Source organism: Zootoca vivipara, chromosome 3, assembly GCF_965207765.1.
Source record: "Zootoca vivipara chromosome 3, rZooViv2.hap1.1, whole genome shotgun sequence".
In the NCBI taxonomy this organism is placed as follows: Eukaryota; Metazoa; Chordata; class Lepidosauria; order Squamata; family Lacertidae; genus Zootoca; species Zootoca vivipara.
The window spans coordinates 39,094,453-39,122,182 of record NC_142586.1 but is presented as its reverse complement, the minus strand read 5'-3'; the positions used below and the strand labels follow the sequence as shown (position 1 = coordinate 39,122,182).

The 27,730-nt window shown below is 44.5% G+C and overlaps 1 protein-coding gene across 1 annotated transcript; it reads right to left on the bottom strand.

The window, feature by feature from the left end:
* Nucleotides 1-2,580: 2,580 nt before the first annotated feature.
* MRAP2 (melanocortin 2 receptor accessory protein 2) lies at nucleotides 2,581-25,149 on the bottom strand. Its single transcript, XM_035109463.3, is given in 5 exon segments — nucleotides 2,581-2,760; nucleotides 2,763-3,118; nucleotides 4,211-4,310; nucleotides 5,926-6,062; nucleotides 25,025-25,149. Coding segments are annotated over 4 exon segments (621 nt in total). The 5' UTR covers nucleotides 6,056-6,062; nucleotides 25,025-25,149; the 3' UTR covers nucleotides 2,581-2,725.
* Between the last annotated feature and the right edge of the window lie 2,581 nt (nucleotides 25,150-27,730).

The following is a 27,730-nucleotide window of genomic DNA, read 5'->3' as shown; positions in this document are numbered from 1 at the left end:
TTAACAGCACCAGGCCATTTAATGACACTCCTGAGGCCCAATCCATCACAATTAGAGATGCCTAAGCTTTTCGCTATCCATAGACTGGTGGAGCCCTAGCTCTGCAAGGGATCAAATAGTATGCATCATTTTAAAAGGCGTTTGTGATATCAACATGGTGCCACATTACTTCACATGACCGCTACCTTCCCTAGAGATTAAATGAGGTCATAGAAAGTGGGGAAGGGGGGCAAAGCAGGGCAAGCTCACAAAGGCGCAACTACTTTAACCTCCAGATGAGGTCCATCATTTTAAAAAACCAGTGTGTCCCTACACAGTCTAGATACCTGTTCGCCCACCTTCCATTTTTTAAAAAAAAGAAATAACACCTAGCAAAGTAATATACAAAATCATCATTTCTGGCTATAAACCCACCATTACAGACATCGTGTTGTGTTGCAGCTTCTTGTTCTTTTAATACAAAGGTTAAAAGGTAAAGGACCCCCGAATAGTTAAGTCCAGTCAAAGGCAACTATGGGGTTGTGGCACTCATCTCACTTTCAGGCTGAGGGAGCCAGCATTTGTCCACAGACAGCTTTCCGGGTCACGTGGCCAGCATGACTAAACCACATCTGGCACAACGGAACACCGTGAAGGAAACCAGAGACCACGGAAACTCCATTTACCTTCCCGCGTTTGTGATATCAACATGGTGCCACATTACTTCACGTTTGAAGTAATTTATCTTTATTCCTATTTATCTACTTGCACTTTGACGTGCTTTCAAACTGCTAGGTTGGCAGGAGCTGGGACAGGACAACAGGAGCTCACCCCATTGTGGGGATTTGAACCACAGACCTTCCGATTGGCAAGCCCAAGAGGCTCAGTGGTTTAGACCACAGCGCCACCCGCTGATGCAACTACTACTCCCTAATATAACTCCTTTACTAGCAGATATATACCGGTATGTATCCTCCTTGGACTCATTCAGACTTAACACTAGAAGCAAACTTTTGAGATGTAGAAAGCTGTTCATTGAGTGAAGCATGTTCACAACAAAAATGGGCAAATTTGAATTTCAAATTATTTTAAAAAGACAATAGGAGCATTTAAGGAGATACCATGTTAATTTGCTTTGCTGGAACAATTACATTATATAAATCCTCAGAAAAGGCAGTAACAAACAAACAAAAAACCACAGTAAAGGTCAACAAGATTCCATCCCACCATCAGAGAACACTTGTAAAATAAAGAAAATATAAAGCAAAAAGGGACTTACATTGCCACAGCTGGAAACATTTCCCAGGCACGCTGTATGCCGATGTGATGGTATTTGCAAAGTGGTCAGGGCGTTTGGTGTCGTAATGGAGTCCTTATGATGCTGTCAGCTAGATGTCACCACCTTCCTTCTGATGGAGGCACATTCCTTTTTCATAATGTTTAGATGTGGTATCTTCTTTAGTAGATCAGAGTCTTCATGAGCAAGCCAAATTCCCCTCCCCCACATCCCAGAGAGGTGGGGCCACTGCCACATCTGCAGCCCTGCAGTGGCAGAAGGTGGGGCAGGCATATCAGTTTGGTCCAATGGGGGCATTTGGGGGCTTTCTGCTGGTTGATGTCAACAAGGATCCCATCAGTGGCCCATCTATCTGCCTACAGGCAAAAGGGGAAGCACTGCCGTAGCAGAAAACTGACCCTGGCTTCAATCCATGGCTCTGTTTGTAAGTTTGTTTCCATAGTGCTATGTGCAATGCAATTTAGAAGCTCACTTAAGACTAGATATTGCATGGCACAATAAAGGTATGGCAGTTCACAGAAGGTGGCAGGCTTTATTTTTTAGTATAAAAATCAACAACCCAGTTTATTTCAAGCAATAGTACTGGAGAAATAATGTATATCAAGAAGTTACACTCCTGGATCAAGCATGAAGAAAAGCAAAACAAAACATGCTATTCACACTGAAACCAATTAAGAATATCTACATTTACTTTTTCTATAGGAAAAACACAACTATGGGAACATGAGGGAATAGCAGGTACTTGTCTGAGCATGATGTATACCTACAGGGCTTTTTGTACACATGCAAGAAGCATGCTAGACAATTGGTCCCAGTAAGTATATGTGGTATACATATGATTGAACACACAAGAATAGTTCTTGCACATTACGAGGATTATAAAGCACACATACAGCATAGATGTATGCCCACTCATTCCTGCAACACAGGATATGGCATAAGGCTTTCGCCACAGAATGTCCAACTACTTCTAAATGATGTAGAACTATGTCTCACTGTAAAGCCATTGACCTCAGTGCAGAGTTCGCTACTAGTGCTTAAGTCCTTTGATCTCAACAGGGCTTAGGTACAATTGACTTCCTCTGAATTGAGTTTTTGGAGGGTTGTGTTCTTAGCTTGCTTAAATGCAAGGCTTAAGAGTATTGTGACTTTCCAACACACTCCAGCACACACATGTACACAATCCAACAACTCTCACATCCTATCATATTCCAGCATGGATAACTTCCTTATTAAACAGCTGTGCTGTACTTCTAGAAATAAAATAAAATAAGCAGTGTAAGAAGCTCTGGCTGCATCAAACACTTAAAAAGACCACATAAAACTATCCCATGCTGGTCACCAGAGTGTATTCAACTGTAGTCCTGTACTCGCCAATGAAAGATAGGATAGAAAGTAAAGGAGAAATGTGTTCTGTTTTAATTTAAGAAATACCTTGCTCAATATTCTTCAGTCAATAATCTGGTGGGAGGCTGGACTCAGTGTTTGCTCTCTAAAATGATAGGCGGCTCTGAAATCAGCAGGTCGTCTTCACCCAGGGAAGAATTCGGGTCAGTGTTCACAAAGTTAGGGATGTTGAATTTTGCATGGCTATTCAGCCCCTCCGCCAATCTCTCGCTGCTTTGAATTACTTCCTGAAAATGGATGTTACTGTCCATAACTGGCACTCTCTGGCATTGCTTTGCCCTGTCCATGTTCTCGTATTCATTGATGTAGCAGTGAAAAAGCAGCCTGGATTCCTCAGCAGGCTGCTGAGAAATGATCCTATCAGAATCGAGAGGCCTTCCAAAGTCTGCCACAAAGTTGTTCATGCAGAGCCTTTTCTCAGAAGAGTCCGCAGTGCTAGGAAGCAAGGAGAGAGGAGCGGTGGGTGAGAAATTGGGCACAATTTCACTTAGGAACATTAGTATAAAAGATCAGGTGTCAAAAAACTCTTTGGAAACAGACTGGGCTGAGACAGGATGGCAAAAAAAATATGTCCTCCCCATTCCAGAATCTCTTGAGTCAATGGCTTGCCCTTATCCTACAATAATCAACTGATTACATATGCCTATCTGAACCAACCCTAAGTGCTGCAAATTCTGTAGAGTTCATTGGAAGGACTGTCCTCCCTGCCCCACGACAAGCCATGCATTACTTAACATAGCAGTTGAACGGAAATACTGGTCCTCTCCAGATATTCTTCTTAAAAGGAGAAGCTTGACATGCAGTTCTAATTTTGCGTTTTCAACGGTTAAAAAAAAAATCCCCAGGAAATTTGAATGTTTTCCACATAATTGCAATTTTCATTTAAAAAACCCCCAGTTATAAACGAAACCTAAGCCATCCAGATTTAAATAAAATCACTAAACTTCTTGTCAGGGGAGCACCCTTACACTCAGAGAATAGGTAAAATTGTGTTGGAATCCATCTGCCAGAAAAGGTTTGCAATAGATGGGCTCTGCCTCCTGCAAGCCAGCTAAACCCTACAGCTGGACATTCTGTATTCCCAACAGTTATGAACTGGGATGGGGAACCTGTGGCTTGCCAGATGTCGATGGTTTACACTTCCCATTACTCCCAACATTAGCAATGCCAGCTGAGGCTGATGGGAATTGGAGCTCAGCTCCATCCAGATGGCCAGTTCTCTATCCCTCATCTCGAATATTCATTAGTTCCATCTTTCCCCTAGCTCCCAAGCCTTGGCTGATTACCTGCCATAAACCAGCATCTTGTGTCCTTTTCTTCATTGAAGTAAGTGGCATGCCTTCATTGGCAAGATCAAGGGGACATCGTCTTTTCAGAACGGACAAGTTACATAGAATTGTGCAGTGGCTAAAACATAAGCTATGTTGGGTATACTCTATTTCTGAGCGAATTCCAAAGAGCTATGGCAGCAGAGATGCTGCTGCCACCTGGGTCCTGGGCCTTAGACGTCTGTTTGGTGGTACTTACTCTTGGTGTGGTGCTCCCGCCTTGGTCAACAAGGTCAGTACAAAGAACATAAAAATGACGAAGACAACAAGGCCAACCCAAAACCCAATCACAATCGAATCTGTAAGAGAAGCAGAGGAGGAGAGAGATTAATCGGCTGACGTGGGTGCAATAGATTTCCATTAATACAAAAATGGACCAGCTGTTGCCCAATCCTTGGCTGATTATGCTTCGTGTACATTTTGTCAAGCCCTGCTTTGGTGAGGATCATCTCTGCACAGAAATATATTTGTGTGTACTACTGCCCCCAGCTGTATGTACAATCCACATATATCACTGTGTTAGCTGTTCACAGTGCGGATCACTTGTGGGCAGCCTGGGGTGCCTAAATGCCCCTCCCTACCTTGCGGCAGGTGATCAGTGATGTTAGAACTTGCACTGCAAGTCATGTAAAGTTCTCTGGATTGGGGCCAGAGTATTGTATTGTTAATATACTCTGTCAGTGAAATCAGGCAAATAAAAACTTTGTGCTGCTTTGCAGGAGTGGAGGAAGGGGTGCAGTGGGAGTGGTCCACCTCGGGTGTCACCACTGAGAGGGGTGACAAAATGCCAGGCAGCACTCACCACAGGGCCTGCAGTGCGCCCAAGCCACATGTCTCTCCTGGGAGTGACACAGTGGCTTGAGTGCCCACAGGCTCTGCGCTGCCCCAAACAGTACGCCCGTTGCCTCCCCCTCAACTGTAGGGCAGCTGAGTGGGAGGAGACAGGCAGATTCCTCGGAGACCCCATGGAGCGTTCTGCCCTGGCTGGCTCTGTCCCATGGGTGGCTGGCCCCATCCCTGGGCGCAGGGCACACATGCCGCCCCAAGCGGCTTTATCCACTGCTGCTGCTTTGCAAAGATTCCTCTAGCACACACATAGCATGGGAAACAACCTGCTACGTCTGTGCGCATACACACAAACACAAACACATACACAAACACACACATTGTGGCATTTCCTTCCCAATATTCCAGGGGGTTGAATTTAAAACCAGCAAAGAAAGGCATACTCAAATGCTAGCAAGAACACAAAAGTAAGATAATAAAAGCTATTTTTTTCTTAGCTATATAATTTTTAAACAATAAAAGGAATGATTACAGCGTGGCAAAGTAAAGCAGCATATAATTAAGGCTGATTGCAGCTTCACTATGCTCTGCTCACATTTGACGTCCTGCATACAATTCTGGCAAATTCCATTTGGAAAGATGAGCCTCCTTTCATAAAGGACTATGTAGTGCTCAACACAACAGTCTTGGCTGTGTCTTCCAAAGAGCAGCTCAGATCACAATTTGACTATGTGATTATTACCAAGGCCATGAAATATAGAATGAGCAGAGACAATCTAAAAAGAAGCTCGTCATGCACCCCTGAGGCATGGAGTGATCCGGAAATGACTGGTGCTCATAAAAGAAAAGAAAATCCTGGCTCAGAAGTCAGGGTTGCCCCCTTCCCTATCTGTAAAGCCCATGCTCTCAAACTGCGGGCACAAATATTTAAGAAAATTACAAGGGGTAAGTCAATGGTGCTATCAAATTGACCCTTGAGTGTGTGTGTGTGTGTGTGTGTGTGTGTGTGCGCGCGCGCACGCACGCACGCGCAATTCCAAAAATGCAATTTCTTGACATTTGAGTTGAGAATGAAGAGTTTTGGTAATTGAAACAACCAAAACATAGAGCACCCAGATTAAGACTTACACTTATGAGCCTTGAGGCCTTCAAAGGAAACTGGCCCGTATTCATAATATTCATATTCCCAAGTATAATCAGAATTCGATAGTAAAGAGTGGTGGGATGTTCTGTTGGAAATAAATCTGGGTCCAGCCATCTCCAACCTGCATCAATACAGAAATGCAAAGACAACAAGCTTTAGCAGGGGGAAAACCGTCTGAACCAAGTCCCCACCCCAAACCTCTCAGCTTTCTACACCCACGACTCCTCATTCCAATCAGCAGCAGTAGTTCTCTTGCAAATGCCAGCCTTCACCTCCACCTTTCGCAGTCTGTTGATGGATGGCTAAAATCAGCAGTGAAGCAGCTGAACACAAGATGATTCCAGGGCTGGTGTTAGGCTATATATAGCCTTTCCTCCATGGAGCTCAAGCTGGCATACAAGGGTTCTCCCCCTGACAATGTTCCTGTGATGTAGGTGACACCGAGAGACAGTGACAGACACAAGGTCACCCAGTGGGCTTCATGGCTAAATGGGAATTTGAACTCTGCCCTCCCAGGCCCTAGTCCAAAACTCTAACCTCTATGCCACATGGACTCTTAGGGGCTCATAGATTTTATGTTAAAAGCGAGGTGCTGTGGACCGGTTGTAGACACATAAAAGGAACATATAATGTGCTAACACCCATTCAGAGACAGCTTGCAGTTATTACAAACCCTCATTTTACATTTGCATAGTTTACAAATGTATGCTTATATGTGTAGCACAATGCCACAATCAGGCACCTTCGGTGTAGTTTAAAGTACATTAATAGTTGAAGCCTCACAACCATTTCCACTTTAGAGGAAAGAGAATTCTGAAAAATGTGTGCGCATATATTAAGACTGTCCTGTGGAGTACAGGCTATTTGGTATTCTCTCGCCATCCAAGCATACCTGTCACAGAGGGATTTTTGAAAACACTCAGCAGGCTTAGTGTTTTAAGAATAGCTGGGCTCTTAATTTTGATAGGCAGTTCGTAATAAATTCTGCACAGTTTTGAAAAAAGTGTACACTCTAGTCAGCCTCAGGAGGTAATCTGTTAATTCTAAGACTAACTACTAGCATTAAAAAAGAAAAGAAAATGTGATAGCCATTCATTTCTTTCCATTCTCCAGACTCTAGGCCAGGCATCCCCAAACTGCGGCCCTCCAGATGTTTTGGCCTACAACTCCTATGATCCCTAGCTAAGAGAACCAGTGGTCAGGGATTATGGGAACTGTAGTCCAAAACATCTGGAGGGCCGAAGTTTGGGGATGCCTGCTCTAGACGAAAGCATGTGCTCCACATTCAGTTTCTTGCCAGGGCCCTTTCACTTTTAAGTACAGCCACTGTCCAACTGGCTCTCAGTGTCTAATCATCACCTAACATCTCATATCAAACAACTCTGAGACATGATGTCGTTTTCCAGTTGTCTGCTCCATGGGTGCATACAAACACTGCACTGAAAGCATTAGTCAACATACACCCATTTTTAGCATTTACCACATTTATCATGCCAGCTTCATAAAGCAGACAAAATGTAGGATTGCTAGCATACCCAATCAATGCACTTCATGGGATGAAACCCAACATTCTGTCCTGTACACCTGAGTGACGCAGGGAAACTGGGGCAAGGAGGAGGGAGATAATTTTTTTGTAAGCATTCACATTTGATCATTTGCCTCCTCCTCCCTGCCCCACCACTTTCCTTCTCATGCTTCCTGCTCGTATTTAAGCTTGTCAGCTTTCAGAAACAGTGTATGCTACCAACTGAAGTGCTAACATAGTACAGTGGTACCTCTGGTTAAGAACTTAATTGGTTCCGGAGGTCCGATCCTAACCTGAAGCACCACTTTAGCTAATGGGGCCTCCTGCTGCCGCCGCGCCGCCAGAGCAGGATTTCTGTTCTCATCCTGAAGCAAAGTTCTTAACCTGAGGTAATATTTCTGGGTTAGTGGAGTTTGTAACCCGAAGCGTTTGTAACCTGAAGCGCTTGTAACCCGAGGTACCGGTAACACCGTATTCTTTAATAAGAGATGAATGACTAGCTAACAGGTGCTCCGACTCTGGAAAGATATTGTGGGGGCTTGCGTCGTGCACAACGTCATGGCATTGCAATGTGGTGACATTGGGCACGGTGCCTGAAAGCTCAGCTTCCATGGCTCCTCCGCCTCCTCATGCTGCTGCCATTGGCTGACGGCTGCTTCCCCTCCACAGCAGCAGGAGGAGGAGCCAAGTTCCTGGCTCACACAACCACTTCAAATGCCCCCCTCATAACAAGTGTCTGAATTTGACTTTTGAGGTTGAGGTCAAACATTACTCCAGCCCCTCCACGCCACCCCTGACACATCAGCCCTGACACCTTGCAGTCACTGCGGTGAAGTCAACATCCTTATGAAGCTTTTAACATCCTTAAGAAACTTTTAACAAAGGAACGGATCCATGATCTGGCAATGGCATCGATACAGTCATTTGATCCCCTAAGGGCTAGATCAGCACTTTATTTATTTCTTAAATTTGTATACCACCCTATACCCACAGGTCTCAGGGAATAAAATCACGATATCAAAACACAGAATATATAATCAAAATATGACCTGAAAAGGAAAAGGGATGGATCCCTCACCCTTTCTGGCTCCTTAGCAACGATCTTATATTCAGAAATCTGCAGCTGATGCTTTTATTAGCATGAACATAAACATAAGAAGTGGGTACACCAGCCAGAGAGACTTCAAATGCCTGGATCCCTTTGCAACAAGTGCGGGAGGATTGCCCAATCCTTGCATGATTTTAAAAAAAGAAAGATGGGCCACCAATGATGGCTGTTCTGTGCTTAGAGATGGGAAGGCCGGGGGGGGGGGGAGGCTTTTTTCCGAAGCCTTTTTTCTGGAAAAAATGCAAGGAAAAAAAACCAGTTTGACATAGTTTGAATATTCCACACACTTTTTTTCAATTTTTGCGGGTTTCCCCCCAGGCCTTCTCATCTCTATCTGTGCTTCTGAGATATTTATCATTCAACAAGAGAAAGCAAAAGATCCACTTGAAGAGACTTTTATGGAAACTGTACTTATAACCCCAAGGAAAAACTTCCCTAAAGTGTTCTATATTGCAGGCAGGGGAAAGAGCCATCATTGTAATGCTGTTTTCTCCCTTCAGTTATTCGTGTAGAGGTACATAATTTTGTCTTTTGCCAGGGGGAGTTTTGAAGGCAACAGATGTAGCATCAAACAAGGTATCTTTTTTAAAAAAAATGAAAAGGCAGAATCCACATTCTCTACCTGCCTCAAGCAAAAGCCATCATTAAAGCACCAGCAGCAGCTTCAATTCTCACCATAGTGAGTCTCTGCATGACATCAATTTAAATTCGAGCGCTCCAGGCAAATGTTTAGTCAGAGAACTGACAGGCCAGGAAAGCTGTTGGAAAATTGCATTTGCAAATAATGGTAGTGGGTGAAGTGATGATAACAACAGGTTTCTAGTAGAAATTGATGATTCAGCAGATTGTTTTACGTGTTCCCTTACTCCTTATACCTCAAATAAATCTGGCAACAAAGTGTACCTCATAGGTCATCCAAAGAGTCCTCTGACGGCTTCTACAAACTAGAAGACAAATTTCTCTCTTTTTAAAATAATAATAATACTGTACTAAATCTATAACATGAAAGCCCCAGATGACAAACCTGCCACATTGTGGCAAAATCCTTTGCAGGTTTACACCAAAATCCTATATACGTCAGCAACCATTGATAAACAACAACAACAACAACAGGCTGTCAGATGGCACAGCTCATACCTGTGGAAGCACACATCCAGCACTGGCTCCTGAACTTCAGAGTATATCCCAATATGCTTTTCTACCACCAGGGAAATCAGCCCTGAGTGCTCCCTGGAAGGACAGATCGTGAAGCTGAGGCTCCAATACTTTGGCCACCTCATGAGAAGAGAAGAATCCTTGGAAAAGACCCTGATGTTGGGAAAGATTGAGGGCACTAGGAGAAGGGGACGACAGAGGACAAGATGGTTGGTCAGTGTTCTCGAAGCTACGAACATGAGTTTGACCAAACTGCGGGAGGCAGTGCAAGACAGGAGTGCCTGGCGTGCTATGGTCCATGGGGTCACGAAGAGTCGGACACGACTAAACGACTAAACAACAACCACCACCAAGACCACCCCACACAGGATGGGCCAGAGACATAATGGCGCTTGAGGCGGAACATCGAAAATGGCAGTCTCCACACCAAGCAGTGTGGCAGTGGCACATTCCAGTGGGAAGTTCCCCTGCTTAAGCCACATTGAAATAAACAGGAATGCTCAATAAGATTATGTCCTTAGCTCAGTGTACACTGAGCTCTTCTGCTGCTCCTGCCCATTTCAGGGAGGTTTCCACAGAGAACTTCCTGGTGGGTTGTGCTCAATACATTATGTCTCTCCCCATTCTATTCTGCTACATTTAATGGCACCCCACACCCTGAAACCATCAAGATGATGCCTCCTGTCATGGCAATCTGAGAGAGACAGAGAGAGAGAGAGAGAGAGAAAATACACATACAAATGCAGCATGTGCCTACAGAGTTCCAGGATTTAAAAGCTTAGCGCAACACTCCGAAAGGAAACAAGTCAATCTGAGAGGTTTTATGCCCATGAAGCCATCTTCCGTGGGTTCCTGCAACTGATAAATCAGGCTGATGAAATGAGGCATCACCAAAAAGCAAAGTAAGGAAATTTAGGAAGAACCATGGAGATTGCTCATCTACGTTAATTAGCTCCAAGACAGCTAATGCAGCAAACCAGAAAGCAAAGTAGCTTTGATAAACGCTCATTAACAGCGGTTGCTGCTGTAAAGCAGAAAATAAAGCTTAGATAGCGTTTAAGGATCTTAGCGCAGAACTACAATTAGTTACAGAAGAGATGGCCCCCTATTGATTCCCTCCTCCATCTCCCTCTCCCCTCTTTTCACCCTCACTATCACTGCTTTCCATAGAGCAAGGAGGTTCTGGTACAAGGTTCATACTGCCTCCATTGCTGGTATGCCTCTTGGTATCAGTTGCGGGGTATCACAAGTTTTGAGAGTGGTGTTCTCAGTCCCTGCTTGCAGGCTTCCAGGGGGCATGTGGTCAGCCACTGTGAGAACAGGACGCAGGACTCGATGGGACTTTGGCCTCATCCCGCAGGGTCCTTCTTGTGTTCTCCTGGGAACAGTGGTGGTCCTCAGTCCCTGTGCCCAACTTTCCTTCGTTGCATGGGGGGGAACAGTGTACAAGGACCAGTCCAACAGATTCCCTTTGGCCCCAGGAACCAAGCACCAGTAAGGATCGACATGACTCCCTCAAGGCTATGTGAAGCTTTCTATCTTATTATAAATGGCCAATAGCACCTAAGGCAGAAGAAGAGGGGGCCTGTCATGAAAGCAGGAATATGCCAAAGAAGAAGAAGAAAATGATAATGGCAGAAAGGGAAATGGGAGAGGGAACGTATTAAGCAAGAAGAATAAAGGAAAAGGAGTGTCTCTGTTGACACATCTATCCATTGCAAGGCGACACTTGTCATTTAAAAGCAAGCTCACATAGAAATATTTAAGTATAGTGTGTATACTTTATCATTAGAGTCTTGGCACTTTAGAAACATGGAATAATACAATGGTAAAAGAACAACCGAAAAAGTCAATGTCTATTATTAGCACAACTAAGAAAGGAATGCAATATAAGATGAAGTAGTCCTTTCTACCTCCAGTGACCAGTGTGAAGGGCTTTACCAGGCAGAGGGCCTTCTCGGTAGTGGCACCCGCCCTGTGGAATGGCCTCCCATCAGATGTCAAGGAAATAAACAACTATCTGACTTTTAGAGGACATCTAAAGGCAGCCCTGTTTAGGGAAGTTTATCATGTTTGATGTTTTATTGTGTTTTTAATATTCTGTTGGGAGCCGCCCAGAGTGGCTGGGGAAACCCAGCCAGATGGGTGAGGTATAAAATTATTTATTATTATTATTATTATGCACAGAGATATAATTTACTATTTATCCAATATAGGAAAGCAGAATGCTGGACTAGATAGGCCTTTTGTCTGATTCAGTAGGGCTCTTCTTGTCTATCAAGGGCATGAATTGCTTCATTAGAAATACACTGACATCTCCCTGGCCCCACCTGAATGAACCACAAGAGTGATAACAGTTCCCTACAATTGTGAAACGAAAATCTTCGCTCCTTAAGAAATACAAATTTCAAAACAAACAGAGGTTTACAATAACCAAATAATAACCTGTTTCAGAATTAAAAAGAACACCTAAATACATCGTTTCCTGTTTCTCCTATTTAGACTAAACGTTTAGACTAAAAAGACAAAGGTTTTCTGATGCTTTCAGAATTCAACACAAATGCTCTGTTCACTTTTATCTGTCTTGTTTTCCTAAATAGTGTGACATGCCAGAGATGTGCCACATACACGCATTTTGACATTGCCCGTGATTTCTTCCCAGAGCCCAGAACCTGGGCTTTTCTCGGGACGCGTATTAAAGCTTTGCCATGGTGCTTTTAAACAGTTCAGTTATCAGAAGGCAGCATATCAGAAATACAAGGCAGGATTCAAAGTTGCACAAGTGAATGAGCACTCACACCACGGAACTTCACATTCTACTCTTCTCCCTGCAACTTTTTGCACACACCCCAGCCCCATAAATATCTGCTCCAGAACCAGAAGGTCCTCCCCCCCCCCGGCATTCCTCCAGATTTTGAGGGCACACAGGGGACTGCAGAGGAAGGAGAGGGAGGTGAAGTCCTATTGTCCATGCAGAACATCACTGCATTCATGCAGACAGCATTGGAAGCAACACACAATCAAGTTGCCTTTAACAAATAGTGCCATGTTCAAGAAATTCCCACCTCACAACTTTGAAAGTTGAAAGTTAATACCCCACTTCTCCAGAACAGCAGTGAAATGTCTTACACAGGTGGCCTGCTTAAATTTATCATTTAAAATTTTATGTGGCTTATTAAGCTCAAATAAGATATTCAAATACACACACTTCCCTGACGGATGAACAAAATACCCACTTCTCCATACATTGTAACAACTCGCTGCCTGCAACAGCATTAAAATTCAGTTTATTAAACTGTGGTGAGAGGTGATTTCCAAAGGTAACACAGATAAGTAGAGCAGGGGTCAGCAAACTTTTTCAGCAGGGGGCCGGTCCACTGTCCTTCAGACCTTGTGGGGGGGGAGGACTATATTTTGGAAATAATAGGAAAAAAAAGAATGAATTCCTATGTCCCACAAATAACCCAGAGATGCATTTTAAATAAAAGGACACATTCTACTCATGTCAAAACACACTGATTCCTGGACTGTCTGCAGGCCGGATTTAAAAGATGATTGGGCCGGATCCAGCCCCTGGGCCTTAATTTGCCTACCCATGATGCAGAGAGTGCCTGGCATTTGCTTCTCCTCCGAAGAATACAGTACAGTATGGCTGATCACCTCCTGGCAAATAGAAAGGGAAGAAATGGAGGCAGTGAGAGATTTTGCTTTCTTGGGGTCCATGATCACTGCAGATGGTGACAGCAGTCATGAAATTAAAAGACCCCTGCTTCTTGGGATAAAAGCAATGACAAACCTAGACAGCATCTTAAAAAGCAGAGACATCACCTTGCCGACAAAGGTCCGTATAGTTAAAGCTATGGTTTTCCCAGTAGTGATGTATGGAAGTGAGAGCTGGACCATAAAGAAGGCTGATCGCTGAAGAATTGATGCTTTTGAATTATGGTGCTGGAGGAGACTCTTGAGAGTCCCATGGATTGCAAGAAGATCAAACCTATCCATTCTGGAGGAAATCAGCCCTGAGTTCTCCCTGGAAGGACAGATCCTGAAGCTGAGGCTCCAATACTTTGGCCACCTCATAAGAGAAGAGAAGACTCCCTGGAAAAGACCCTGATGTTGGGAAAGATGGAGGGCACAAGGAGAAGGGGACGACAGAGGACGAGGTGGCTGGACAGTGTTCTCGAAGCTACTAACATGAGTTTGACCAAACTGCGGGAGGCAGTGGAAGACAGGAGTGCCTGGTGTGCTCTGGTCCATGGGGTCATGAAGAGTCGGACACGACTAAATGACTAAACAACAACAACAACATGGCTAAGAAGAAAGATACAAGGGGAAATACAAAGGGTTGCTTGACTGTATCAATTACTGTAACAACACAAAAGAGGGTTAGAAGCAGAAAGAAAATAAAAATGACCTTCTGAAAGAGCTACCTCAGATTACAACCAAAGCTCCAGCTGTACAGCTTACATATCTTTTTCTATCTTATAAAAAGATTTTATACAAAGACCCATGATCCTCTTGGTACCCAGGCACAAAGGGCTGGAGAAGCTTTGCTTCAGAGATCCAAACTACTCCAGTGTTGATTTTTAGCACAAACAGCTATGCAAACCTGTTACGGGTGTAGAGCTTCAGGTTGAAGCATAATTGTGCAAAACAGGTGGATAATTTCTTGCTAGAAAGACAGAAAGTGGCTCTCGGCACTGGGTGGCAACACTATGCTAGATTTCCAGCAGGTGGGTTGTAGATGTGTAGGGAGTACAATGGTACCTCGGTTTAAGTACACAATTGGTTCCGGAAGTCTGTACTTAACCTGAAGCGTACTTAACCTGAAGCGAACTTTCCCATTGAAAGTAATGGAAAGTGGATTAATCCGTTCCAGACAGGTCCGCGGAGTACTTAAACTGAAAGTACTCAAACCGAAGCATACTTAAACCAAGGTATGACTGTATTGTCTTTTTCTGTTACTATTGTTGCCTTATTCTTTTTTTTTATGGTTACAGGTAGGTAGCCGTGTTGGTCTGGATCGAAGTAAAATAAAAAAATTCCTTCAGTAGCACCTTAAAGACCAACTAAGTTTTTATTTTGGTATGAGCTTTCGTGTGCATGCACACTTCTTCAGATACAGTGAAATGTAGTCTTTAAGGTGCTACTGAAGGAATTTTTTTATTCTTTTTTTTTATGTTAACCACCCTGTGGCCTCTTGATGAAAGGCAGTACAGTATATAAATTTAACAAATCATCCTAACCATTTTGGACACATTAGGCTTTATACTCTTATTAAAAGTCTAGCTGAAGGAGGGGAGGAAGGAGGAAGCTATCTTTCTCTTGGATCTACTTTCACAAACTGGAAAGCCATTTTGCCATGCTCTAAGTTGAAGGACAAAGGAGAGCAAGTGTTGAAGTAACCCCTGCTGTAAAAGAGCAGCAACTGAAGGCATACTTTATCCCAGAAACAAAAACAACCACGTTTATTTCCTCCATAAACAGTACTGCACAGTTACTAAATGGCTGCTCCACTATTGTAGCATTGGCCAATGCCACGTGAAATAAAATGACTTCCATTAAAGAGATGAATGCTGTTTTTGTTTTGTTTAACACTGGAGAAGAAGCATTTTAGCTTCTTCCAATCATATTTTCCACATTATTAGCGGGTGTGGAAACTAAGTCGGCCCCCTTCCTCAACGTTAGAGAAACTCAAAGAAATTTAATCAATCCAGCTTGCTTTTAAGCTTCAGCCTAGACCTGCAGCTATTTTTTTCTTTCAGTTTCTTTTTTTCTTTGCTTTTTATTCGTTTTCTTGCTTGATGAACAAACACAGACAATAAAATAACCAAAATACCGGTAGTAAAATGACAACAACAAAAAGGGGAAAGGGGGAAAAAGGAAAAAACTTACAAAAAGCATACATACAACCATAAATCCATATGTTCTTACATACAGACTTATGTCACTATATTCTTTAATCCCAATTCCCTTTCTTCTCTAATAGGCTTCCGTCCTCCTCAACGCGGGTCTATTTTGCCTATTTATACTGTTCCTTTTATCCTTTCTTCATTTCTACAATTTTCCGCATACTATAATTGTAATCCATGTTATGTTTTGCGAAAATTAATCAAAGCAAATCCAGGTTTTGACTTAGGGGACACTGGGTGTTTTTTTTCTAATAATCTCTGTAAATTGACCCATTCCTTTTGGAATTTTTGGTTAGACTTCATTTCAGTTTCCCAGATGGTAGACAGTTTAATTCCATCCATTCAAGTTACAGTGGAACAAGTTTGTAGTGGCTGAACTATTACATTAGCCCAATTATTGCAACTCTTACATGTCCGCCTTTTCACTGACCGGGCCCCCTGCCCACAACACCACCTCCCCCAGAAAACTTCATTATAGAAGCGTAAGATTGAGATCTGACATAAAGTTGACTGCTCATCTTCTTTGAGGCTTTGGCCCACCCTTTGCTTTGCTTTCCCCATCTTTGTTTCTCCCAGTGGGCAGCACAAAAGTTCAGGCAAATGCCTCCCTCTGTCCAACCTATTTGGCAAATACAGGTGGGACACAAGGGTTTCTAAGCACGTTCCAAAGCTAGGTATGGCAGAGATAAATTAACAACAACAGATCTTGCCGGTAAGCCTTCAAATCTACTTGTCTTTACTAAAAATTTCACTGAAGATGACTCAGTCAAGTTATTTATGCTTGGGGACATAATATGATCTGCTAGCTAGGCACTATCAATAAATCATCTTTGCCTTATGACTGTCAGCAGTAACATACAGTATTTGGAAAGAGGCATGCGCATGGCGCTGTGGTCTAAATCACTGAGCCTCTTGGGCTTGCTGATCGGAAGGTCGGCGGTTCAAATACCCGCAATGGGGTGAGCTCCCGTTGCTGTGTTCCAGCTCCTGCCAACCTAGCAGTTCAAAAGCATGCCAGTGGCGGGAAAGTAAACGGCATTTCCGTGCGCTCTGGCACTCATCACGGTCCTCCGTGCGCCAGTAGCGGTTTAGTCATGCTGGCCACATGACCTGGAAAACTGTCTGTGGACAAACGCCGGCTCCCTCGGCCTGAAAGTGAGATGAGCGCTGCAACCCCATAGTTGCCTTTCACTAGACTTAACTGTCCAGGGGTCCTTTACCTTTTACCTTATATTTGGAAAGTGTTGCAGGAATGGGCAATGCCAAAGGTTGTAGTTTGAATAGATGGCAAGCCTGCAATATGTAGTCTTTTGCTTCTGTCCTCGTATTCCAGCAGACTCTTGAGCAACCCTGAAGCTTCAACCCCCTTCTTCCTCCTCATACTCTTTATTTCCTTTGTCTAGTACTTATTTAACCCTTGCCCCACTCTCATACTGAAAGTCTCAAGAAAATCAGTGGGGTGTAAGCAAACTGAGTGCTGAACTGAGACTGGGAAGACCCGGGTTCAAATTACGGTACTACAAAGATTACGGTGTGACAGTCTCAACAGCCTACCACCCAGAGCGGTAGGGAGAATGGATTAATATAAACCCTTGACTGCCAACCCTGAACGCATTGGTTGAAGGAAGGGATAGGAACACGGTCAACTCTAGTAAATGTTCAGTGAATTTAACACAGAAAGTTGCAGGAACCAGTGGTGACCTTCTGCCATTCATCACTAGTGCAACCATATTTGATCCTGCTATCACCTCTGTCCTTTCCTCTGGCTGACAGGATCAGAAGTCTGGGGCGAGGCTTTCTTTTAATTAGTAAAACTACTCCTTGAGACGGGACCCAGGTGGCGCTGTGGTTAAACCACTGAGCCTAGGGCTTGCTGATCAGAAGGTCAGCGGTTCGAATCCCTGTGACGGGGTGAGCTCCTGTTGCTTGGTCCCAGCTCCTGCCAACCTAGCAGTTCGAAAGCACGTCAAAATGCAAGTTTCCATGTGCTGCTCTGGTTTGCCAGAAGCGGCTTTGTCATGCTGGCCACATGACCTGGAAGCTATACGCCGGCTCCCTCGGCCAATAATGCGAGATGAGCACGCAACCCCAGAGTTGGTCACGACTGGACCTAATGGTCAGGGGTCCCTTTACCTTTACCTTTACCCCTTTACTCCTTTACTCCTTGAGACACTGCTGCCAAAAACTCAGCTACTCCCGCAGTCACCTTATGATCAATGTCAGACAGGGAGAATCCAACATTTCCACCAGAGCACCCAGAAGGGGGGGACAAGACACGTTCACACAACATGCTGTGGAGTGGGCAATGAAAGAGAATATGCTCTACACTATCCGGCACATTCAGAGAACATCTACAGTATCTCTTGTCTCTGGGAGTGTTCCGATATCTACCCCTGACAAATGCCAAGGGAAATACATTCAGTCGGGGTAGCATAAATGCATAAAATGAGTAGTTTAATAGGAAGAAATCTCAGATTTTATTTATATATATATAAACATACAATTAGTATATGCAGTTTACTTTTGCCTCTTTGTATGCATTTTAAATACTTTTGTATGTGATTCTTTTTCTTGCGATTCTATTTGTAAAATGCCTAATAAAGGTTTGATAGTAATAATAATAATAAATTAGTAAAGTGCCAGAATTTGACAAGGAAAGACTGGAAGCATCAATCGGACTGGTATGGTGTTCTCTTCTGCAATACAGAATTGCTATAATCCCAGCAGCCAGAAACACAGAGAACTGCAACAAATGCTTCTCTTGCAAGCTTTCCCAAAAGCTTTCTATCTCCTTCAGCAGCGACTCAGTTCAGCCAAATTCGTGTCTATCAAGGAACATACTGTTCTCACAGACTTGATCCGTCTTTTCTCTCTGAAAACCAATTTTAAATTCAGACCACAATTATCACCCTCACAATGGATCCTGCCATAACAACCCTGCTCTAGGCATATTCTCCCTCCCTCCCTCTGTGAGTGTTTCATTCTGGGATATGGATTAACTCCAGAATAAATTCCGCCAATTCACTTCTATTCACCTGCATCAGAGTAACATATCAGAGTAACCCTACTGTGATCCCAGCCACATTCTCAAGACCATTTGCTATGCAGTACTTATTGGGTCATATTTCAGCCACCATTTTCCCCCAGAATTGGTTGAAAAACGAACAGCAAAGAAGATGGGCATATTTAGATTTTGGAAGTGTGCTCCTGGAAGCGTCTTCACAATCAGCTATTTTTGTTCCAAGGTACAGTTCAGTTAATCTACACTCTACAGTATTCTCATAATGCCCAGATATTCTTTGGGAGATGGGACTGGTGCAGACAATTAAGGAGGAAGAAACAACCCCAAATATGACATTTTATTTTCTAGTTGTCTCCAATCAAGGTTACCCAAAGAGGCCCTAAACCGCACAGCATGAGACTGCATGGGCGTAGGCAGGGGGGCAGCTGCCCCCCCCAGAAGCAAAAAATTAATGTATTTTACAGACCATAACCAGCACTTTTCCCCTCCAAAAACTGAAGTGAAAAGGGCTTTGCTTTAGCAAGAGCAGCTTGGTCTCCGCTTGTTGGGGGGGAACACAGCTGTAACAAAAACACATCAAATAAATAAAGCAAAGTGGCTACCGGTAGTTAAGCAGTTAAGACAATGGAGCAGATATCCCCTTTCAGGCAGGCAAGATTTGATAGCTCACCACTTCACCTTATTGTTCTTCAGTGGGAGTTGTTAATGAGCATTCAGGGATCGCATTAAGAGTTCTATTGGCGATTTAATGAGGGTGCAGAGGATTCAATTTGACTAAGGCGGCTCTGCAAGGCTAAAAGGAAGTGAATGAGAAAAGGGGGGGCTGTAGCTTTGATAGACACAGTAATGTTTATAAAAAGCAGTGGTGTTACAGTCTGTCCCTCCTCCTGCATCTGTATACTGTAAATCAGGGGTGGGCACCTCCCAATAGACTCTGATCTACTCACAGAGTTAAAAACTGGGAGTGATCTACCTCCTTTGGGGGGTTCAGGTCAAAGCTGTTGAGTTTATTTAAGGAAGGGAAGCTCTGTATTTTAATGTTTGATGGATTTCTGTATTTTAGAATTTCTGTTTTGTTGGAAGCCGCCCAGAGTGGCTGGGGGAACCCGGCCAGATGGGCGGGGTATAAATAATAAATTATTATTATTATTATTATTATTAGCAGTGATCTACCACAGACATCCAGTGATCTACTGGTATATCACAATCTACCTGTTGGACGTACCTGCTGTAAATCAAGCAGAGAGAAAGCTGCTTACAAGGCTCCTGTACAGGCATACCGGTATCTTCCTCTTGCTGCAGAGTTCCAGCATCACAGCGTCACCCAGAGGCACCCACAAATGTGACTTATCCCTCTCTCTATTTCTTCCTTCCTTCCCTCCCTCTTCCATCCTTAATAAAATACTGGGGGGGGGAGATAAGCCCCACATAGAAAGCCCATCAACATGGGGGGGTGACTCTTTCAAATACGGTATTTACCAGTAATTGAGGGGGGGGGAGGCACCTAGGCCTCTAGGAGTTGGCTGCTATGCCTAGGAGTAGGAAAATTCAAGAAAGCAGAATGATGCATATGCTATGGTAATACATCAATAGAATCATAGAATTGTAGTCAGAAGGGACCACAAGGGTCATCTAGTCCAGTGTTTCTCAACCAGTGTGCCTCCAGATGTTTTGGGACTTCAACTCCCATCATGCCTGACCACTGGTCTTGCTAGCTAGGGATGATGGGAGTTGTAGTCCCAAAACATCTGGAGGCACACTGGTTGAGAAACACTGATCTAGTCCAACCCCCTGCAATGCAGGAATTTTTTCCTAAGGTGGGGCTTGAACCCACAACATGGTTGAAATATTATGCTGATATGCAGCAAAGCCTCGGAGCCGTCGTGACTGTGGCCGTGCCTTGCCTCGCCCTCGCCCGCCCTGCCACCCCCTCTCACCTGCCCGACCCTCCCGTCTTCTCCAGCCAAGCAGGGTAGCTGCCGACGCTGCCAGCCCCAGAAGCACAAGGTGGCCGCTGCCGCCGCCGCCGCAATGTTGTTAGGCCCGCTGGCCCTGTAGCCCCCGCCCACATTCCCCCTTTGTGGCCCCTCCCCTCCCGTGCCTTGGCCCCACCCCTGAACGACCGTGGCTCTCCCCCCCCCCTAGTTTTGATCCTTTACCATTTAACAAAGCCTGGAACTATATAGTCTAAATAGGAATGCATGGATCTGTATGGAAGAGTCTTGTAGTTTTTGCCACCTAATGATGGGGAGAGCAATCGATGGGGGGAGTAGGAATGATGGGCAGGTCATCTGTCACTTCCAGACCCTTGCCAGCTCACGCTGCCCAGGATGGCAGTAAAGCACTGCTTTCCATTTTTCTCACCTAGCAGATCTTTGCCTTTCAATATCCTTCCCCTGCAACTGAAACCAACAGGGAAAAGAATTAACTGCGACAGCTCCAGGGTGGTAAAGGTAGCAGGCCCAACCTGGGGAGCTGTCACAGATGCAGGGGCGGAGGAAGGGGGTGCGTGGGGGCATTCTGCCCTGGGTGTCATCACTGAGGAGGTGACATTTGGTGCGCCACCCGCCCGCAACTCCCAAGCCGTATGGGGAAGGGGCGGAGCTGCGCCTTGCTGGTGGCCTTCTCCCCTTCCCCCTTCGTTTTGACAGCTTGGGGGAGGCTTGGGAGTCACGGGCAAGCAGAGCGCTATTGCACCCCACTCCTGGGCTGCTTCCTGGGGGGAGGAGCCTCCCCCAAGCTGTGAAAAGGAAGAGGGAAGTGAGGAAAGCTGCTGGTAAAGTGGTGCAGCTCCCCCCCCCCGGACGCTCACCCCGCCCCCATGGCCTTGCCCCCGGGTGCACAGCTAGCTCCGCCTCTGCACAGATGGACAGCCACCTGCCACGTATGATTAAGTTGAGCTTCCTGCATTGCAGGGGTTGGTCTAGATGACTCTGGGGTCCCTTCCAATGCTACAATTCTATGATTCGATAGTTCAGCTGCCAAGATCCACAGTTGTGCCAGCAACCACAGATATTTAGGCGGAATTGCACATCGTACATTGTTTCTGCCCTTCCCAATCCAGCTTCATCATGTTTTCAGAACCATTTCAATTATGTTTCCATTCTAATGTCTGTTGAAGCAATTCAACAATGGGGGGGGGGAATAAATCTCACACTGTGGTTCTGCCAGAGTAGACAACTCAAAGCTATTATTCACTCACTGATGAAAAATTGTTTAAGTTCTTCATGAAAACATGACAGTAATTGATCCTTTGTGCTCGCCCCCATTCGTAATGCATTGTACTGTTCCTCACTGTAACACAGTTTCTACATATTACTGACAGAGCCTCCAACCAGCTTCACTTTTTCCCTAACAGATTCACACAAAATAGTTCACATATAACTCTAATTCTGAAATATGCTCATGAGGATGGGCTACAAGAAGAAAAGGAGATGAAACATCTGGGTTGAAGAGTACTGCCCATACCCCACATCCCCAGAAAGAATATAATAGACAGATAGAACAGATCGAGAAAAGCAAATACAAGAGGATTTCCATCTCTCTATCTTCCTTTGGAGCACAATTGCTGGCCATCAGCTATACAGAACATTTGTAGCTTCTCACAGATACAGGGCATATCGTACATTTAAAGCATCGTTAGAAAGCTAGGCACCAAATTGGCACCTTAAACCTGGGTTACGGTAGCCACAACGGAATGTCTTTTCACCAGGGGGCTGGACTGGATGACCCTGGGGTTCCCATCCAACACTACAATTCTACGATTCTACAACCTCAACTACATTGCTTGACCATAGCTTGCTCCAACATCAATTCACATGTCCCAGTATGGAAGAAGGGTCGGCGGTTCGAATCCCTGCGACGGGGTGAGCTCCCGTTGCTTGGTCCCAGCTCCTGCCAACTTAGCCGTTCAAAAGCACATCAAAGTGCAAGTAGATAAATAGGTACCACTACAGCGGGAAGGTAAATGGCATTTCCATGTGCTGCTCTAGTTCGCCAGACCGCATGACCTAGAAGCTGTACGCCGGCTCCCTCGGCCAATAACGCGAGATGAGCGCTGCAACCCCAGAGTCAGTCACGACTGGACCTCATGGTCATGGTCAGGGGTCCCTTTACCTTTAAGGCAGAGGTTTTAAACTGTGGCTGCTAACCTGGTACCCAGAAATATCTACTGAGTCGTGATAGGACCTGTGCAAGGAGCAAAACATGCCTAATGCCTGGGGCATTTTGAACACTGATTTAAAGCGCATAATTTCCCCCAAAGAATTCTGAGAGCTGTGGTTTCCCCATTCATGGAGCTATATTTCCCAGTACCTTCAACAAACTGCAGTTCCTAAAATTCTTTGGGGAAAGTCATGGCTATAAATGTGTGTTGCTTGCACGTTAAATATTTTATGTGAAACTTCCCATAAATCAGCTGCATCAATCCACAAATAAAAATAAAATAAAAGGAAAAAATCCAGAGCATAAAAAACAGCCCCAAACACTTTGTACTTTCAGCTTTTTTAATGCCATTTTGCTTTTACAACTTTTTATGTCTGACAGAACACAGTGGGGAAACAGGAGCTGCTCTCTCAAGAAAGAGCTGCAAAAGGAAAATGCCATTGAAAAAGCGCTGGTGTACACAAAAGGCACAATATCATATGAGGTTTGAAGCAAGATAGAAATCTCAGAAATAACTGAATAAAGTAGAACAAGACAAGGACCAGGCCACTTCATAAAAATACAACACATCTTCTACAGAGCCTCTGGTTATTTTCCAGTTGTTTCTGCTTAACATTCCATATTCTTGACATTTGTTTCAAGGAACACCTTATCTTCAATAGTTCAATCAGCAACAAAAATGCTAAAAACAGTCCCAGTGGTGACTTTCTGTACTACAAAAACCCCAAGAGCGAAATAACACACACAAAGATCCAACAATATGTTTTGCAGCCAATTCTGGAATCAGCAGTAAACTGGATGAGGAACAGCAAACTAAAGCAAAGTCCAGGCAAGACAGAGATACTGCTAGTGGGCCGCATCGCACCCTGTCTACATAATCTAGCTTTTATTTTGAGGGGAGCTATTTGATCCAGCCATATTGTTGGGAGCTCAAATTACACCTGGGACACAACACATTTTCCACCAGCTGTGGCTGGTCCTGGACAGAGCTAGCCAGGTGGCAACTATCCATGCTCCAATAACTTCCTGTCTGCACTACTATAATACAAGATACATGGGGCTGCTCTTGATGATTGTTTGGAAATTTCAATTGGTGCAGTGTGTGTGTGTGTAACATTCCTCACCAATCTTAAAGCAACTCAATTGGCTTCCATTCCGTAACCTAAATGACTAGGAGACCCGGTAGTGTCCATGTATTAGGATCTTCCTCCAAGCTCCATGTCTGGGTTTCCCTTCCTTCCTTCACAGGTAAGATTGTATCAGTGATGTTCTCCCTAAGGAAGCTCACCTGGTGCCGACTGATGTATTTCTGGTGCCTGATGGAGACCTTTTTATTTGCTTTGAGTTTTTAAAAAGCATTAAAAAAAATCAACAACCTCTTATCTGTTGTTCATCTTCCCATTTTAGTAAAAAAAAACACAAAACCTGCTGTTCTTCCAATTTGTCTTTATTTCTATCATGTTTCACTCTCTCTTTAGGGACTGAAAAGCACCCTTTTACCAGCTGCCTCGACTAGAGAGATTTGTGACCAGCAGCCACAGCGGGTGATCAGCAAAAGTCTGTGGCTGTAAAGCAATCGCGACGGCGATACCAGAGCGGGGAGGGAAGAAGAGAGAAAGAAAGACCCCCCCTCCCCTCCTCCATTTACCCATTCCCAGCTGAGTATAGATTCTCCCAGACACAGCTGCACTCCCGCTTCCAGGCAAACCGGACTCTTAATCTCACAGTTGTGGGTTCGAGCCCCGCGTTGGCCAAAGGATTCCTGCATTGCAGGGGATGGACTAGATGACGCTTGTGGTCCCTCCTAACTCTACGATTCTAGTACGACTCTGATTTCAGACGGCATCTTCACACCTGCCGCGTCTTTCTACGGAGATGCGGAGTCACTGGTCCCTTTACAACAAGCGGACGGAGCGATATAAACGCTTCGCGGATGAGACACGCGCAGCGGGGAAATCGATCCGCCAACAGCGCTTGCTTCGGAGTAAAAACGTGGTTACGGTGCGGTTAAAGAGAAAGTAGAGCAGAGCGTCCCCTCTTTGTGGGGCATAGTCTTCTGAGCCCACCTGCAGCCACTCACCCCATCAAAACATACGCTCCCTCGAGTTTGCTAGGAGACGAAGCCGCGGGAGAAACGCCCCAAACTCGTCGTGTCCCATGTCCTGTGTCCCGCCCCCCACTTCATAAATCCCCTTACCTGTCCGAGGCTCCTTCCTCCGCTCCAGACGAGCGGGCAAGTCGCTTTCATTCATAAGAAGAAGCGCGCCGCAGTGAAGCAAAGGCAGGAAAGCTCCTCCCCCTCAGCCAGCCTCGTGAATGAATGCGCTCAAGCTCCTCCCACGTCGGGGAAAATAAGGCTCTGGTCACGTGGCATCCAGTTCCGAAAAGGGCAGAAAAGGGGAGGAGAAGCAGAGCGGGTGGTAGCCTATTGGGTTTTACCACTGCAAACTGTGGGAGGCAAATACATTGCAAACTATTTCTTTATTTTAATCAAGCCTGCCTCTAGAAAGCTAGCGCATGAGGGAGATAAGAACAAATTAGGGGTATTAAACCTTGTTTATTTTATTCATTTGTTTATGCAGACCACTTTTCACCTGCCCTTCACCTTGAAGGACCCAGAGTCGGTACAAACTGAAATTAATGCATGCAATTGCATAAATAAAAATAGCATCTGCATTCTATCAGCTTCCCTGGCTTCCAGTGTATCTTCAGGCCCAATTCAAAGTGCTGGTGTTAATTTTTAAAGCCCTAATCAGGCCTGAGCTACTAGATGAGCCACTTGCACTCATACTATGATGCCCACGCACTGGGATCTCAGTCTGAGAGCTTTGCTGTGTGTCCAACTCCTAGACCTTTGAGAGACAGGATCCTTTCTGTGGTAGCTCCATGCCTTTGGAACCCCTTCCTTGTACAGCTGCATGTAGTTGCACTTACGGGTTTTCAGAAGGTTATAGACATTTCAATTGGCCATCTTTGAGCAAATCTTGTCTCACGCACTGCCTGGAGGCTGAAATATCATGTGCTTCTGAAACAATTGTTTTCTCTGTGCCAATGTTTATTTAAAAGCATAGGTCAACTTACAATGCATCTGATGAAGTAGATCCCAGTCCCCAGAACCTTATGCTATAATAAATGTGTTACCCTTTAAGATCCCACAAGATTACATAGCACCCTGTTGCAAGGGTGTGCTGCCTGTTGTGCGCTGATTAATGTGAATGGGTCTGTCTCCATGGTTTTATCTGGAAGCAAGAATTTGAGAAAAGAAGCTAAGCCCCTTTAATGATTGTGGATGCTCCCTGAATGCTCAATTCACATTTAGGTTGGAGTGTCCTGGGCCTGTGCTCTGCAGTGCATATTCTTTGCAAAAGAGGCAGATTAAAGATCGTTGCATAAAAGTTCAGTTATTCTTTGAGATCGACTAAACCATGATGTCCTTATATCTTTTCAAAACTCAATGCCAAAGTTCCCTTACAATTCCCAGCAGCAGTTTTTGGAGGGCCAAAACAGTGGGGCTATTGGGTTTCCTCACTACCATTACAGTACCTGATTGCTTGCTAGGAAGGGAGGAAGCTGAGAGTGTCTGCCATCCTTTGCCTCCTCTCGGCCACAGGAAAAAGGCAGGCAAGCAAGCTGTCGGCAAGGAGGAGGAGGAGGAGGAACAATGGAGAAAAAGGAAAGCACCATACCATAGATCAGGTGTCAGCAACCTTTTTCAGCTGTGGGCCGGTCCACCATCCCTCAGACCATGTGGTGGGCCGGACTATATTTTTTGGGGGGGGGGGGAATGAACAAATTTGTATGCCCCACAAACAACCCAGAGATGCATTTTAAATACAGTAAAAGACACATTCTACTCATGTAAAAACATGCCGATTCCCGGACCGTCCGTGGGCCGGATTGAGAAGGCGATTGGGCCGGATCTGGCCCACGGGTCATAGATCAATCAATTTCAGTAGAATACAAAACATTCCAAAGGGACCATTTTACAACTAACCTGTGGCAGCAAAAGTTATGAGGCTGTTGCTTTTCATATTATTAAAACTATTCGCATTGCTAAAGATACCAAGCTACAAAAGAATACAGAAAGAGCTTTAAGACATTACAAAAGTGTTCTAAAGAGATGATAAAATGTATATTGAAAAACACACAAGCATACACTTACGCACACATTAAACAAACTCAAGTGATGTTCTATTATAGAGGGATTCATAGGGAGGCCCATCAATGACGGTTTGGGTTTGGATTTATTTGTTAGCAGCCATAAGATTCTTCACAGAGCTCCATCCTGAATGCTCGAAATCCAACTAGTCGTTGTCATGGTTTTTCTAAAATACAAGTGTATAATGAATATATAATAATAATTACAAAGCAATACATTTCTTAGCTGGCAAGCAGTATTACAACACAAGACTCAAACTGCAAGAGAACAGGCTATGGGGGTCTCTTCCGCCCATTTCCCCCCAAATCTAAGCTTTATACCAAGCCGCATGAAGTGATCAGACACGGCTTGCCGAGATTTCAAAGGTTTTCCATGTTTGTGAGGAGAACAAAAGCTTTGGAAGAGCTATCGCGTCTAACACAATTACCCTGTGTAATCATGTAAGACTTAATTTCTCCATTGTTGGAACTCTCTTTTGTCAATTACTGTCAGATGATTAAGCATCGCTAGACCAGCAGTATTAAAAGTGAGATTGACACTCAAAAGCTCCCAAGTGTCTCGGATCCAGTTATAAGAAAAACCATCAGAAATAACCTAAAATGGAACACGTCTAGCTATCATTTCTGATTTGATGCAATTGATCCTCAGCCATACATAAAACCAATTTGTTCTCTTTCTTTTTTGTATCTCTGGAACCGAAAACTCAGACCATTTGTGCTGGATGTTACCTGTGTTAAAGAACAC